The sequence below is a fragment of the Mustela nivalis genome, assembly GCF_964662115.1.
Source record: "Mustela nivalis genome assembly, chromosome: 15".
In the NCBI taxonomy this organism is placed as follows: domain Eukaryota; kingdom Metazoa; phylum Chordata; class Mammalia; order Carnivora; family Mustelidae; genus Mustela; species Mustela nivalis.
The window spans coordinates 18529101-18547123 of NC_139034.1; the positions used below are offsets into that span (position 1 = coordinate 18529101).

Here is an 18023-nt window from a genome sequence, read left to right on the forward strand (position 1 = left end):
GGGGAAGCAAGGAAGTGTGAAGAGCCTGATGCGACTGAGGAAGAAAATGTAGTTCGTAAGGATGAATGGATCTGATTGGTAGGGTGTGGACATGACGGAAGTAGCACAATACTGAAATCGAATACACAGGCTGTTTTTCCAGAAGGATGCCAGTTCAGGGCAGGAAAGGATACTCTTTTCAACAAATGATGCTGGAACAACTGGACATCCACATTCAGAGGATGTCCAGAGTCAGATGCCCTCCTTAAACCATACACAAAATTAACTCCAAGTGATCACAGACCTAAATGTAAGTGCTAACACTATAAGGCTTTTAGAAGGAAACAAGGGAATTAATCTTCATGAACTTGGGTTGGGTTAGGAAAAGGCTATTTAGATACAATATCAAAAACATTAGTAACAAAGGAGAAAAAAAAAACTAGATACAGCTGAACTTATAAAATTTTAAAGTTTGTACTTCAAAGGACATCATTAGGAAAGTGAAAAGATAGAATGGGAGAAAATATTTGCAAATCATATATCTAATAAGGCCTTATATACAAGATCTATTTTAAAACTCCTGACATTTAACACTTTTATTTTTTTAAAGATTTTATTTATTTGACAGAGAGAGAGCAGAAGAAGAGGGAGCAGCAGGCAGAGGGAGAAGCAGGCTCCTCACCAAGCAGGGAGCCCGAAGCAAGGCTGGATCCCAGGATCCTGGGATCATGACCTGAGTAGAAGGCAGATACTTAACTGACTGAGCCACTCAGGTGCTCCCATCCAAAGCTTTTAAAAAGACAATTCAGTTTTAAAATGGGCTTAAAAAGAAATCTTTAAAAAGATATTTAACAGACATTTTTCCCAAAAAAGCAGATACATGACCAATAAACATGTGGAAACTGTTCAGCATCATTAGTAGTTGGGGAAATACAAATCAGAACCAGAATGAGATACTGCTACTTCATACCCACTAGGATGACTATAATAAAAAAGACAGATAATATATTGGTGAAGCAGTGGAGAAACCCTCATTTGTTGTTGCTGGGAACTTGAACTGGTGCATTCCACCACTTTGGAAAAAAGCTTGGCAGTTCCTCAAAAAGTTTAACACCAAATTACGATATGACCCAGCAATTCCAAATAGGTTCCTAAGAGAAATAAAAATGTTCACATAGAAACGTGTAAATGAATATTCCTAATAACAGTCATGATAGTCAACAAGTGGGAAGAATCCAAATGTTCATAAACTGACAAGTAGTTAAACTTAATGCAATATACCCATATAATGGAATATTTTGCACAAATAAATAGCAGTGAAGTATTGATATATGCCACAATATGGATGAACGTTGAAAGCATTATGGTGAGAGAGTAACCAGTCACGAAAGACCACAATATATGTGATCCCATTTTTATGAAATATCCAGAATAGGCAAATCCAGAGACAGAAAGCAGTTTAGTGGTGACCAGGAGTTGGGGGGCAGAATTGAAGGGAAATAGGAGAATAACTGCTAAGGGGGGTAGGGTTTCTTTTTGGGGTGATGAAAAATGTTCTCAAACTGACTTTGGCGATGGTTGTACAACAAAAAACTTGAATTATACACTATATATGGGTGAACTGTGTGGCATATAAGTTATATCTCAATAAAGCTGTTTTTAAAACAATCTAGGTTATCCTAAAAAACAAAATAAAAAACAAACAGACTCTACAGTCAGACAGCCTAGGTTGGAATCTGTGTTCTTCCACTCACCAGTTATGAAGCTCAGAGCAAGTTGCTTTATCTCTGCTTTACCCAATTTCTTCATCTATAAATGAATTAGTAATTCCAGCCGAGATCTCAAGGGATATTTTTACCAAGGTGGAATTTGGGCAGGTTTCAAAAACAGTGTTTTTTTAGATTGTGAGGTAAACCTTAAAAGGAACTAACACTTTCAAGAGCACCTAATGTGTGCCAGGGTCTGTGCTAAGTCTTCTACGTACATCAGTGCAGCTCGTTCCTCCTGCTTTGTACTTACGGAAAAAAGTGACAGTGAGAGCGAAGGGTCAAGTGACCAAGTAGGGGTTCAACCTTAGAGTCAGGGTCTGACCCGAGTAAGCCTCAGAGGAGGGAATGGGTGATCAGAGGGAGGGAGTGAGGTGAAGTCTGTCTGGCAGCCTAGGTTTGGGTGGGGTGAAGTCTCAGCGTGCTTAGGAATTTAATGGCTAGACAAGGTTTCTGGATTTCAGCCTGTGGGTAATAGGGAGCGCAGAAGTACTTATCAAAAAAGGCCATAAGCAGTAGGGGTCTGGCTATATTTTTATATGTAAAAATCTAAATTTATCTTGCACGTTATTATATAGCTCAGTTGTACCTTTCAGAAACCTTGCAATGTTACTCAAAATAGACACAGTCTGACAAGCTTGCTTTTAGTGAGTTTTCCAGAAAAGAAACTGGCTTGCTTCCACAATTGAAAGATGACTTAAAAGATAAATGAAAATTCTATCAGAGTCTGAGAATCTGTTAATTTGATCTGCTCATTGTTATCAAATAACAGACCAATTTTGATGTTTTAGAGCCAAGAATAGATAATAGAAACCTTTAAATCTCATTAAAACCCTCAAGAGATGAATAAAAACTGTTAGTCTCACCTTATACAAGAACTCAGTGAAAAGGAAAACCACCCTATATGTAATTATTCAAGTGAATAGCTGATATGTATTGTATATTCATTTATCCTATGCTGGGTTTGAGGATTTTTTTGTTTTTGGGTTTTGGGTTTTTGACTAGTACTGTCAGCAGCATGAAGCCTTGCCTATGCCGCCTAGTTGGAAAGATTTGTCAAAAGCCACAGAGTGTCCAGCAAGCATTTGAAGTGTCTAGGGACTGGCGAAGCTAGTATGCCAAGGTCGCCACCATGCAGCTGAAGGACCGGGTAGCAAAAATGCACTCAGGCCCATTGCAGGTGGTAACCCGACCTCAAGCCATGCCACTAGCTTAGTGCACCTGCATGTGAAGTCCGGAATGCAAGGCTGTTCTTCCTCTCTAAGCCAGCACTTCTAAATGGAGACCCTCCATCTACTAGTATGGGTGCCCTTGGGGGAAAAAGTAAGGTGAATGCATTTTTGTTTACTTCAACAGTGGGGAATTTCTACAAGAATTTAGTGAGCAATCCGAAAAAATCATAGGACAGGACTGCACAGTGAAGGACTCCTCTGCATTTAACATGATTTCCAAATCTCCTGCCACCCAAGCTATCTGAGCTCTCTGAAACTAAACCTTAATTCCAATATAGATAAAAATAAAATAGTTTTGACATGATTTTAATACAAACTGAATTTTCCAACAATTCAACTACCATATAAATCTTCAAAAAATTTTTTTTAAAAATGTAGTGCCTGATGGCTCAGCCAGTTAAGCATCAGATTCTTGATTTTGGCTCAGGTCATGATTTCAGCGTCATGAGATCGAGCCCGGCTTTGGGTTCCATGCTCAGTGCGGAGTCTATTTGAGATTTTTATCTCTCCTTCTTTTTCTGCCCCTCCCCCTATCTTTCTCTCTCAAAAAATAAATACAATCTTTAAAAATAAAAGTAAAAGTAAAAATTGAAAAATAAAATGGAGTCAAGAAGCCCTGAAAGAAAAGCTCTTACATACGTACCACTCATTGGAGCCTCCATAACCAACAGAAAGTAGAAAGATACAAATTACTATGACAATGGAGGACATTTTTCAAATAGGAGTTTCATCTCCTGCTTTTAAGGAAAAGAAGGAAGATCCCTCTCTGCCCCAGCAACAACATACTAACCACCGTTTGCAACCAATGAGAAACGGAATCAACCATGAACTTTTTCTTCTCCAAAGGACTTTTGTTTAATAGAATCCTCCCCAATTTCCTCCTAAAACATAATAGAAGCTCACCCTTCCGCCATCTCTTTGGACTTGCCCACGGCTTATCATAGCTTGCATGTCCCAAATTGCAATTCCTCTTCTATTCCCCAATAAACTCATTTTGCTGGTAAAATGCTATTTTATTTTTAAGGTTGACAGTTCCTACCCTGCCCCATGTTATAACACAAGGAGTTAAATATTGTGAGACCATGCATTAATAAAGTCCAGCTCATTTGCAAGAATATCAAACTTTCTCATTTTCTCCATATTAATAGTCAACATTTTGTCTTGGTATCTCATCTTTACTTTAATTAAGGTTGTTTTCTCTTGCTTTTAATCACATACTTATCAGAATCATTCTAATTTTACCCTTACATCCACTCCTTCGTTTTCCTATAACAATTCTATCAAATGGCTTCTCATATTTTTACTTCTTTTAAGTCTAAAACTATTCATTATGAGTGTTGGACTGTTTCTTTATATCTTCTCATACATTCAGTCTGAACATTATATATTAAATATATAATCATATAACTACTAATTACTTTCATTTTTATTTCACTTACTAAGCTTAAGTCATTGTTTCAGTTTTTGAAATTACAAGTATCTGATATCTATAAATTTCCTTTCAGAACAGTAAATAGAGTTTACCAATTTATTATAAAACTTTTTATGAAGTATTTGTTATATTGTCATCACTGTACTGTTATTATTATAGCATTATTGTATTTTACATTTTATATCTGAGAAAACAATGTAATTTATTTGAGATAACACATAAAGAATGAGCTTTGATATTTTAAAACAGAACCTTGGCTACTTACTTTATTCTCAGTTTATAGACCTCTGCTCACCATTAAAATGTTTTATCATTCATCATTTGGGTCCCCAGTAAATATGTTGTAGTTTGAAATGATTATGAGAACTTCGTAATAGAGCTATTATTATTAAAAATAATAATGCCAGCAATAACCACCATATATTGGTCACAAGCAGGCACCATACTCAGAACTTCCCATCTATTACGACAATAATTGGTCAAATAAGTATGTTATTTATGGTCACAGATGAGGAAACTGAGGCTGAAACAGTTCAGTAACTTGTCCTTGATCAGGAGGCTGGGAAGTGACAGAGGCCCACACTCATACTTCAGCCTCTTTTTCTCCAACGCCCATTGTACTGTCTCCAAAAAGAACAATGTTTTTTAGTTTTGCTCAAGAAAAATAAAACCTAAAAATATTTTGAATTGCAGAAGAAGGTAGGAGTGCTTTTGATGACTCCATTAAGGAAATCAATAATTCCTGCAAGTATTTCAAATCAAAATGATGGAGGGAAAGACATTATAACTCACACTGGTGGCTTACTGATTTTCACTAGCTATGCCATGATGATCTCCCCTTTCTCACCAGTTGGGATTGATTTACCCACTACTGCTCTCCACAGGACCACATCAACATCAAATTGCATAGTGACCTATAAAAAGATGTTATAACTTGTGCTGTCCAATACAGTGGAACTACATCAGCCCATGTGGCTACTGAGCATTAGAAATGGGACCAGTCCGAATTGAGATCTACTGTAAAGTGTGAAATACTTGCCAGGTTACAAATATTTAATATAAAAAAAGAAATATCTCCTTAGTTTTAATTTTTGTTATATGCGAAAGTAATATTTTGGAGATATGGGCTAAATAAAATGTTATTAAAATTGATTTCACCTGTTTCTTCTTATTTTCGTAAATGATTTTAAATAGATTACAAATGACATATTTGGCTCACATTTGCAGTTTGCATTATAGTTCTATTAGCACTGTTGTGAACCATATGTATTTTCAAACAACCAACCTTAAAATCGAGTCATGGAAAAAAACTGTTGAAGAACAAAAGCAAAACAACAAACTAATGAAACTCAATACTTAGTGTGCGAGAAAAGTTACTTGACTAAAGTTTCAATCTTAGTTTAGTCTACCAGTTAGGAGATGCATAAACTTTGATGAATCATTTCATACCTAGCAATCATTTAATACTTCTTTTGCAAAATCAAGATAATAACTATATGCTTACCTCATAGCATTGTTACAAATATAAAATAAATACTTATTTCATTCATTTATTCATCTGACAAAAATATAGGGATACAAGGAGCTTATAAGTGGGAGTTACAGAATTTTATAGGAGCCATAACAGAGAGCATCATAAAGTGTCTGTGACTGGCTAACTCTGCTTGGGGATTAAGGAAAAATTCAATAGAGGCATTAGCCTCTAATCTGGCTCTTGAATATGAAGAGGGATTTTCCAACTAGAGAAGTCAGAGAATATCGTGTCTTCATGTCTCCCAAGTGTGAATGCAGGGTGTGCTCATTGAATGGGGAAGGGGTGTGGGTATGGGTGTGGTTAAGTCTCTGGCATATAAAGAGGAGGGGGGGGAGGAGCTAGCACCATGTTTCCAATGTTGGAAGGTTCTGAGTTAGAAGGTTCTGATGCTGACAGCTGAAAAAAGAGGAACTACAATTACTTGTTCACTTTTGGTGATGGTGTGCATATTCTAATGTGATCTTAGAATCTTTGTTCCTTTCTTAAAGGAGGATGTTAACAAAAGGTACAAATATAAACTAAAAGGACTTAATTGAATAGTATTCAGTTACTAACTTCTGTACAAAACTGTGTGGGGCAAAATATTCTTTTTTTTTTTTTTTTTTTTTTTTAGAGTGAATGCTTAGCTCTTTGGGCTAGGGCAATGCTTCATAAAAGGGCCCACCTTTTCACAGGATAATTACAGGTCTCCCTAGAGGAAAGGGTAGCACACAAGACAACTAGAGCCTACAAGAAATGATTTGGACTTTTCAGTATTTCCAAAGACTGAATTAGTTGCTGGAAATAAATATATATCAAAGTTACTCATCTATACTAATGCTGAGGTCAAAATGATTGAAATTTTTCCAAGGGACTATATTTATATTAAAATTACAATGAAAATAATGGTATATGATACATTCAAGATTATATATTTGAGCATAAAATATTTATAAAAGGCAATTTCAAAAGAAAAATTATGGCTGCCTTTTATTTCTACTATTTTATTTGGAACACTTTTTATAGGGATTGCATTTCAAGAAAAATAAGAATAAACATCAACTAATCACAAATTTGTTTCCAAGTTGTGGATAGATTATAGAACCTCAAAATGAAATTGTGTTTTATTTTCAACATTAAATTTACATAATTTGAGGAATCAATATGCTCTACATAAAATTAGAAAGACCTGCTTTTTAGACAGCATGTAAAATAAAATCATGTCATTATTGAATAGAAATTTTTAATTTTTTTCCTTTCATATCATGAAATAAATAGGACATAAGACTAAAAGGTTGTTTTTCAGCTAAGGTCTATTCTTTACAATCAATGGTATTGAGCAACAAAACAAATTGATATGTCAGTGTTTCTGACTGAAGAGATTATTGATTATATCAAAGAAGGATTCTTATAACAAGGTAATATTCGTTCCCTGTTGACAACAAATTAGCTACAAGTATTGTAATTGCTTTCTGCTTCTCTGTTTTCTGGTCATGACCTCATCTTTGCAAGGTCTCTCATCCTCCAGAAGAGCCTGTTTCATTTCCTAGAACACCACAAAAGGAAGAAACCAGGTTCTGATTCGTCTTTCATCATTTAGGGTTTGCCCAGGTCTGGTTTCCTCCAAAGGCACTTTAGAAGCAACAACAGCAACAGTAAGACCAAATGTCTTGCTTTGCTTTTGGTCTCCAGAACTCATTTCTTTCTAAAAAAAATAAACAATTAAATAAATAAAATTTAAAAAATTGCTACTTATTAGGCGATATTTAGGTAAAGGTTCACTAACCATATTTGCAAAAATAATGTTTTCTTGATTTTAAGGATCCTGCTTGTGTCCCAGGTATATTTATATTCTAAGTAACAGCAGAAATAGAAATGTAATATATAATATCTATGTGTTTTCCTTCTGTGTATTCTGTTTATTTATTCCCTTTCCCACTAACTGTGAGTTCCTTGAAGGAAGGCACTTTTTCTTCTTTGTGTTCATTATGTAATGAAATACAATGTCTACTCAACAAATTTATGTGTACATAAAACAAAGTAGTTGAAGTTTATGGCAGACAAACCATAGCAACTAGCAACACCACCTCCCCCTACCATCCTTAATGTCCCCTGACCCTATACTTCCTGGAAAGTATTTGTTTAGTGAAAAGTATATGGTTTTGAAAATCAAATAACCAGGTTAAAATTCCAACACAGACATGCATTGAGCAATTCAACCTCCTTGATCCTTACTTTTTTATATGTATAAAGTGAGGACAATGTCTCCTATGTTGTAGGAATTTTTGAGGATTGAATGAATGTTCATAAGGAATGTATCGAAATTCTTGCCTGGGATGTAAAAGGCACTCAGTAAATACTGATCCTCTATCTTCCTCTAATATCCCAAACTTATCGTCTTCAAACTGGTACTTAGCAATGTGCTAAGACGGTCGCAAAGCCACTGGATAAACAGGATGGTCATCCTGCTGCATAGACTTTCCTGGATGGCATATAATTATATTAATATAAAAGATTTATTCAGGGGTTCGTTTAGTCAACAAATGTTTTTGAGCATCTGTTATGAAACAGCAGTCTCCTGTGTGCAAGGGATAAGATAATGAATAAGATATGGAGTTTCTGGTCTAGTGGGATGGAAGAAAGGGAGGGAAGGACAGAGGGGAGGGGGAGGGCAGAAAGAAGTTACAATTTTTAACAAGTGCTGTGAGGGAAACAAAGAGCTTGCAGAGACAGAAACCTGTGGCGGAAGAGCCAACCTCTAGATAGAGTAGGCAGAGAAGGCTTTTAAAAGCAGGTGGCATTTAAGTTGGATAATAAGGACACAGCCATAAGAAGACTTAGGGATAAGCATCTGAAGCAGAGGGAACAGCAAAGCGAAAGTCATCTGAATTCCTCAGATAAAACAAATTTCATATTTGCTTTTTGGTAAATATTTGGGAAATATTGTACTGGGGGCCTTGAATGCCAGGTGCAAGAGGTAGGAATGGCAGATAAAAATCACTCTTTTCACCCTTCTATAAAGTTAGCAGCTTGCAAGAACTATAACTAAGCATTCAGAATAAACGGATATAACTCAAATACAGAGAGAAAGATTATATAGCTAGATTTATATACCGCTTATGAGGCACCTGCAACTCAAGATACGGATTCACACTAAAATAAAATAAAACTAAGTTTCCTCTCGGCACACTGATGCTTTCCTTTTGCCTCATGTGATAGCATTCTGCCACAAAATGGTAATTGCTTCTCTTTATCCAGACATAGGAAATCACAATTATAAAACTTATTGAATTATTTTGAATTTTGTTACTAACAGGTTTGCTGGAAAGTATTGGTTTCACTGCAGAAATCCTCAAGAAAGGATTTAAGGTAGGTGAATTTCTTGAAGGAGGGATACTTTTATCTTTTTTATCTTTGTGTTGTTAATACCTTGTATAGAGCCAAAGACAAAGATGTTCAATGTATACTTGATGAATTAAAAAGAAGTTACAGTTTCCAATTCCGATTGGTGAGAGGTACCAAGAATCTCTTGAACCCAGGCATTTGTCATTATGATTAAATTCCAGGGAAACAGAAGAATATGTACATTCCATAGTATAGGCTTTTGTTTGTAATCTTTGTTTGACTATACTTTTGGCTCCACACATACTCTATCTCCAACACTTACGAAACTCTGTCTGTGACCAATCCTTCATAATCTTGATAATAGGACTGACAAAACACCATAACACAATGAAGCTGAGAAGGCAGAAAGGAATTAATTACAGTATTGCAGGAAGGATGAAGAGTTATGGTCACAAAGCTACTTTTGAAACTGTTCTTCGAGGAGTTAGCCCTGTTGCCCCAGAGAAATTACTGAGGGAAAAAAAAAAAAAGCAAGTGATTTCTTCAGAAGTGACCTTATTTTTCTTAGGCTTTGAAATTGTTTTCTATATGGGAGAGAAATTTATTATAATCTTGAGGCAAAATATACATAAAATATGCTAAGAATAGCATAGCCATGCAAGATCCAAATATTCTTGGTAGTGAGGAATGCTGGAATTTAGCTTTGGTATCCCATTTACAAATTTAAAGAAATGAAAAATACACACAATGGGAAACTAATTTCAAAGACAGATTAAGTCAGCCAGAACTATATGGGTTAATTTTTTAAGTACGTACATATTTGTGAATATTCACCGTTTCAAAGGTAAATTTTCATTCTGTTATGGAATCCATACCATAATATGTACCATTCATTTCTTTCTTTTTTTCTTTGTACCATTCATTTCCATTTTGACTTTTTATCCAACAAGGACCACCCCATAAAAGGCACGAACTCAGAGAATTTACAGTACTGTTACCATAGCACATGTTTCCTCCTTCACTAGGCTGAGATATCTTAGCCCTGATGGACAGTTTAAACTACTTAGGAAAAGAGTGTGGCTATCCTGTGATACCCTCTCTTAATCTAGTAATAAAAGCGATAATACTGGCTGGCCTTTAGACCACATCATTGTACCTCAGCTTTTTGGCTCAAGATTGCTATTGCTTTGGGTTCTGCATTTATCCCTCAACAGTGTCTAAGACCAGGGGAAAATGAGGATAGGCCACTTTAACACACAAGAAAGAATCATCAGAAGTCACCTTACAAGGACAAACAGAGCCTTGATCACAGTCACATCCTTCTCTGATGTCCCATTACACCTTACATCTGTATATACTAAACAGCTGCCAATAGATCTTCCAACTGGCTGCTCTATTACATCTCAGGTAAAACATACATATAGAGAGAAGCTCCCAGATACTCCAATCAAGAAACCATCATAGGGGGCCAAATTAGAAGTGAGGGGAGCGCATTTCACATTTTACAAACAGCAGGAAGGAATGATCATTAAATATTTAAGTTGTGAAAATAATTTAATTTGAAAGAGGAGATTGAAAAAAAAAAGAGGACAACTATAATTGAAAAAACCCAAATTTATGGACTGTTTTACATTTGCATGGAAATTTGAATTAGGCTTCAAAAATTCTCCTCTGATTTACATGTGCAGAAAAATTGTTCTAAGACATCCTTCACCAATATTTCCTACTCCCAGAGTACTTTCCATAAATATTTATGTGAGAAGTGATTTGACTCTTTCCTAGTTTCTGCTGGCCCGCTTGCCTATTCAATTTTTAAAAATTTCTGTCAAAATGAAACACTAGCTGGTGGAATGGATAAGCGGCTAAAAATGTAGTCTCTGGTCGATTGAACCCCCACTGCATGATACCTGAATATTCACAGATAAGCTCCACATCCAATCTGGTACTTCTCACCACATCAGAGCCACCGAACTGAACCTCCTCATTGGAGATTTGTTAGAAAACTACTTGCCATTTCTAGCCAGGAATTGACTGCAGTTTTTTTTTTTCTTTTATTATTTATTCCCTTAACTCTAGCTTTTCTATGATGGAAATTATCTTAAGTTGGATATGCTTATGATAAAAAGAAAATAGATCGAACTTATTCTAGTTATCAAATCTCCATGGGTAACTATTTGTCTTAAACTTCAGATGCTGCTCATTTCTGTCAGTCCCTCATTTGGTCATTTCTGGAGGTCTGCATGTTCTTTGCTGACCTAAATGTAGTATCAACTCCTTGAATTCAGGCTGGAATTTCAACGAGAGAGATGAAGCACAGAGGGTTCTAAGTACTTACTATTGGGACACACTCACACGATCTTGAAAAGGCTTTGCTTATTTTCCACTTAGGCTTTGGGTGGTTGAGGTTTAGTACTATTAGAGTCTCAAATATAATAAGTGAATATGGACAAAATTATAAATACTTGATGCTACAAGAATTTCACAGAATGGCGGGGCAAAATCTGTTTGCTGGCTTTAGTAGCAGAGCTGTCCCAGCTGTCTCACTCAAGACATTTTCATTACAAAATTCCAGCCAGCCACTTTGCCCTGTGGTCCAGTGTAAAGGTTCCCTTGCAAATCTCCTAAGAGACAGCACAGCAGATGACTATATCCCAAAGATCTAGTGCTGATACTGATCCAATCTGAACTGAAGCTGAGATCTTGGGTTTGTGAATATGGTTTTCCAACAATTAAAGAAAAAGGAGCATTTGAAAATGGAAACAATGAGGGTCACCAATACAAGTGAGGGCAGCATGAGACGATTATAATTAGTGGCATTATTTGACAAGATTATTTAAAAAACAGGCTTATAGATATAAACTCAGAGGAAAGAAATTTTAATTTTACATTGAACTACCCAAATGCATATAATCTTAATATAATATAAAAAGAATAATATGGTGGAACCACAAAGTTTTTGAAGTGGTTTCCATCTGTGTATAAGAATTTAAGTGACCATATAAAGTAAGGAAAAACAAGAAGATTCAAAGTGATGTATCCACAAGGATTGCGCAAATAAAAAAAAAAAAAACTTCAAATAGTACAACACATACTACACAGTTGGTAAGAAGTGGTGGTTCAGAGAGAGGTTAGCTATTATTTTATGTAGTCATTTAAATAAGAGATTAAATAAATTAAGATGCAAAACACTGATTTACACAGAACATTTCCAAATACGGAAGCTATACAAAAAAAAAAAAAAAATTGCTACTCTTCATTATTGTCAAGAGAATTCATATTCTAAGCAGTTGTTCCTCATAGGTGCAATATTTTATTTAGTTCCTATTAAATCTATACTATATGTTTCAAGATAAGGACTGGCTATGGAAAGGTATTTCATTCTGGGTAAAACCAAAAATGGGGATTAAACCCTAATATGGGCTGCATGACACCTAGTGAAAAACTAAGTGAACTTATCCAGGCTTCAAGATGTAGGACATACTCTAATTTAACATCATACTGTGACTATCGATTATTCAGCAAAACTCATGGTATGCTTAAATTTATAGTGACTGGGCAAGGCTCTTCAAACAGCTTTGATAAGCAAATAGAGTAAAACATCCTTTCAAGAAGACTTACCTGCTCTCTCTCTGTGTTGTTTGTCAGAGAGAACCTGTAAAAAAAAAAAAAAAAAAGAAATCACAACATCTTAGTATCTCAAAATTACACTGCTTTCATCAATAATAACATCATCAAGTTTGAAAAAAAATCAGATTGTAAAATTGGAACGAATGACCTCCATAAATGAAAATAAAATGCCACAAGGGTATTAGGATTGAATAATTTTAGACTGAATAAATTGTTTGGGATAATAAACATAATTAAAACATTTATTTACAAGGAAAATGTGTTAAGTTTGTTCTTTTTTACATTATATAAAAATTCACGTTATTCTACGTCCATTTTGTGACCAAAAGACTCAAGTCTAGTTTTTATCTTCTACTCCACTGTCCTTGTGTCACCAACAACCTCCTTTGTGCTAAAATCAGTCCCTACCCCACTTTCTCTGTAACACTCCAACAGCCAAGGCAGCTGAGCACTTCTCCTTTCTAAATTTATCTTTCTGGGATTTTGTTTTCTCACACTCTCCCTGCTTTCTATTCTATTTCTCTACCTGCTCCTTCTTATTTTCTTGGTGGGCTCCTTTTTCACTTGTGCCCTCTTATATGTTGATTTCACTTACTTTTGTTTTATTTTGTTTTGTCAAGCATTGCTCAGGGCCTTCTCTTCTCACTCTGCATTTTTTCCACTCTGCATTTTCTCATCTACTTTTCATCCATATTCTGATAACTCCAGATTTATGCCTTGACCATATCTCTAACCTTGAGCTCCAGGCGAATAGAGGAAACTCTTACTGGACATCTGCTTTGGGACATTTCACAGATACCGCAAATTCCATGTGTTCAAAGCCCAACATTATGCACCCCCTTACATGCACACCCAGGGTCACACTGATCCTTTTTCTGTGTTCCCATCTTACTGAATGGCTTCACCATTGCTATGGACTGACTGTGTGCTCCCCACCCACCCCAACACCGAATTCATACATTGAAGCATAATCCCCAATGTGAAAGTATGTGGAGGGAGGCCTATGGGAGGTATTTAGGTTTGGATGAGATCATAGGCGTGGATCCTCCAAGATGGGGGTGGTGCTCTTAAGAAGATGAAGAGCTCAGAGCTCTTTCTCTGTAGGTGAAGACACAGCAAGAAGATGGTGATTTGCAAGCCACAAAGCAGGCTCTCACCAGTCCCCGAATCTGCCAGTACCCTAATTTTAGACTTCCAGCCTTCAGGTCTTGAGATATAATGTTTGCTGTTTAAGCCACCTAGTCTATAGCATTTTTGTTATAGCAGCCTGAACTGACTAAAATAGGTATCTACCTGGTTGCTCAAATCAGAAACCCAAAGATCATCCTGACTTTTTCCTGTCCTTCTAGTTAAATTGTTGATGCCTACTCCCAAATCTTGCCTAAATCCATCTACTTCTTTTCATTCCTATTGCCACCTCTGAGCAACATTCAGGCCTTGCTTAGATAACTGTAATAGTTTCCTAATTTCTAGCCGGATTCTAGTCTTATTCCTCTCCAAACTATTCACACCCAGTGTGATCCTTCCAAAATACAATTTCATCATGTCATTCCTTGTAAAACTGTTCCCCATTGTCCTAAGAATAAATACAGTTTAGATCACATGCTTAAGATCATATGCTTAGCAATCGGAAAAGACAGTGACTAGTTACATGACCTTCAGAAAGTTGCCAAATTTCTCCAAACCTCACTTCCTTGTCAGTCAAATGGGGTTGCTTTCAGGAGTAAATAAAATAATTCATGTGATGTGCTGAGTAGCAAGTGTGGTGTAGACGAGACATATGATGAACATTTGTTGATTTTTCTGAAGTATAAATTCCAAAAAACAAAGACTGGAATTTTACCAATTTTTTCAAAGCATCGAGTAAATGATACTCTACAGGAGTCAGGCATGAAGGAGGCAAAATACTGATGCAGTTAAAGCTTTGTCCTTGATATCGCAGTTCCTACCCAGCCCATTTTTTATTCTCTCTTCTTCTCACTCTACTCTATGTCTCTGCTCATACTTATCTGGGTAAAACAAATCTACAAAAGAGTCCATTTTCCCAAGGATCTCTGCAGTTTAAAGAGTACCATCGGACAATACACACCAAGTATTGGCCTCTTAACAGTAAAACTTCAGACACTGTCACAATGAGGAGGAAAAGTTCTCTCCACATTTCTCAGGTAATAACAAGAAGGTGACTACTTACTGCTCTAGAAAGAACCCAACCTGACAGCAGATGGTAGCTTAGCATATTTATTTATTTATTTAGTAGTAGTATAGCATATTTAGATGGTTCTGACTTGGTCTGGAAGCTAATTTAGTAAATGATTATTTAATTTAGAATAGCATGTAGAATAAAATTAGAAAGTAAAATAACTTACATGAACAGTTATCTTCTAAATATCTAAATATCTTTTAAGCATCATAATAATGTTTTAGTCATCATACAAAGAAATAACCCAGTAGAATTCAACCTGAACTGTTTAAGAATTCTCACTTATGAGAAATTACCACAGAGAAATTTCAGCCTGAGGGCTTATAAAGAAAACAAAACCTATTAAGTAGGCCTCCTCATCCACTCCTTCAGATTGAGTGCTAACATAGCTACTCAGATGTTAATAAGAAATAATCCTTCACAGAAAAATTAGAAGTTAGATTACCTGATTCCAAAATAAATTGATACAACCTAGGTGCAAGAGGGATTCCCAGATAAAACAGACTATTTGATTAAGTATGGTTGATTATTATACAGCTCTAACTATAAAATGTTACATTAAAGACATATAGAATTTGAATCTGATAAATATAAAAATTGATATGGAAATATGAAAAATATTAATGGTGACTGTCCTGATGAGAAAAAAATGTAGAAATTAAATACCTAAGATTAGCACAACAAAAATTAGTGCTCTTGAAAACTGAATGTATTTGGAAAATATTACTAAAGTTCAAAGATTTCAGAGGTATTTAAAAATGAACCCTAACATAATAACCATTTAAATAGTACATGAAAAGTTAGAAGCAGAGGTATTGACACTCATTTCCCAGGAAAACTGATGTGGCAAAGAATAAGTAAATAAATGAATAAATAAATAAATATTTATTATTAATTATATTTATTTGTATGTATTTTCTAGAATATGTCAGTTCTAAACATTTATAAATGTGATGGAGAGCATATATTTCCTTATAGACATACAGCAATATTTTAACATAATAATTTTCATTAAAAATCACGACGCCAGGGGCTTGAAGAAGGAGGAAATGGGAAGCTATTTAATGGGTACAGAGGTTCAGTTTTGCAAAATGAAAACAGTTCTGGAGATAGAGGTGGTGGGGGCTGCATGGCAATGTGAATACTTATGTCACTAAAGTGTATACTTAAAATGGTTAAGACAACAAATTTATGATATGCATATTTTTCTACAATTAAAAAAGACACATAAAAAATCTCTAGATGCATATATTCTATTGTAACTCAAACCCCTTTAGGCCCTGGCAATATATCACATTGATAGACTATCTCTAAGAACTAAAATGTGACTTATGGGCAGTTAATAAAGGAAATGATACTAACTTGGAGATAATTATTTATACTCACCTAAAGTTAGCATTAGATTATAGTTAGCTTCAGAAACACAAGAAGGGTACACTTTAGAACCGAATGTGGGATGTCATTCACTGATGCCAAGTTAGTTAGATAAAATGTTTCTAGACCACCAATGGGTTGTTGAGTGCTTGGTCAATATATAGAAACACACATGCTGGGTGCTTGACAGTTCATCTCTGTTGTATAGATGGCTGGGGGCAGGTAAGTCATCAAAGCTGCAGATTAGGAACTCTAGAACTGTTAGGATTATTCTATCCTATGGAAAAATTATAGTAAATTCCTTTGAATTAAGTTTTTAAGAGTCTTCTGCCTCATTTGGGGAGATCTTCCAGAAGGTATTAAGTTTTTAATACCTCTAAAGCCATAATAATTATAAATCCATGTTCACACAGTCTAAGAATAACAGCATTTTAGGAATTGTTTTATGATACGGCTGGATTTAAAACGCAATTGCTTTTTGGAACAAATTTACCCAGATAAGTATCCCTTGCCCACACAGACAAATATACAGATTAAATGAACAGAACAATACCAGATAATCATAAAATATCCAGATAATTTTGGGGGGAGGCCATGGTCCTTGGGGCACATGATGATCCATCAAATCAATAAATACATTAACTACTACTGTCCGAGAGAAATCTGAAAGCTATATCCAACACCTGTTGCTCCTGAAACACAGAGGGCATATTTGTTCCTAACACTGTAATTGTAAACCTTTAAAACCCAAAGTAGCAGACAAAATACCAGAGTAAATAAACTCTTAAATAAACCCGTAAGCCATTTTACTCTTTGCTCTTTACTTTGTCCAGAATACACCCGCTAGTTTCAACCTCAATAAATTATATTCAGAGGTGACCCTGATTTAAACATCACAGAAGAATGTCTAAGTAGCAATGACCAAATAAAACTAATCACCAGATCATTACTAGAAAGTTGGTTTCCTTGGACAAATAGAAGGGATGTGAGTTTTACACACTGACTTTGGCCTAAATAAATTAAGGATGACTGACACTGATGTAAGTGAATTTATCTCTCAAAAAAACTTTTCCTAATCCTCATGTTAGCTACCTAATAGGTCATGTACAAACTATATGTAAAAATTAAAGAGAAAAGAAAATATGCTAAGCATTAAATCTATAATTTGAGTCATTTTAAAGGAGTCTTACTTACAGAGAGTTTCAACCAACGTATCAGTTCATGAAGAAAAAAATGAAAATATTATGTTCTTTTATCACCATGCTGAACTCTCAATATTGACTTTAAATTTGAATTCAAAATATTCCAGAGAAGTTTCCAAAACTTTTTATTTCTGCAAAAATTCTGTATACTTTTCCTATCTAATTCTCAAAGCAATTTTTTCTTTGACTCAGGTTGAGAAAAGACTGAAGTGACTCTTAGTTGGTGGGGTATGTGGAGAAACAGAAGTTATCAACTTCCTCACCATTTCCTATGCAATGAAAGCCCCCCCTCCGCAAATGCAGTAAAAACAATAGAGAGAATACACAATTTTAGATCTACGCTTTATTTTTAT

General features: G+C 35.3%; 1 protein-coding gene across 6 annotated transcripts in view; it reads right to left on the minus strand.

Annotated features, from left to right (window-relative positions):
• STARD13 (StAR related lipid transfer domain containing 13) overlaps positions 1-18023 on the minus strand; it is a 523725-nt gene that overhangs the window by 291258 nt on the left and 214444 nt on the right. For all 6 annotated transcript variants that reach the window (XM_082700364.1, XM_082700373.1, XM_082700362.1 and 3 more), the window contains one exon: positions 12886-12919. In XM_082700364.1, the coding sequence (XP_082556490.1) occupies positions 12886-12919 (34 nt within the window). The remainder of the gene's footprint in view (positions 1-12885; positions 12920-18023) is intronic.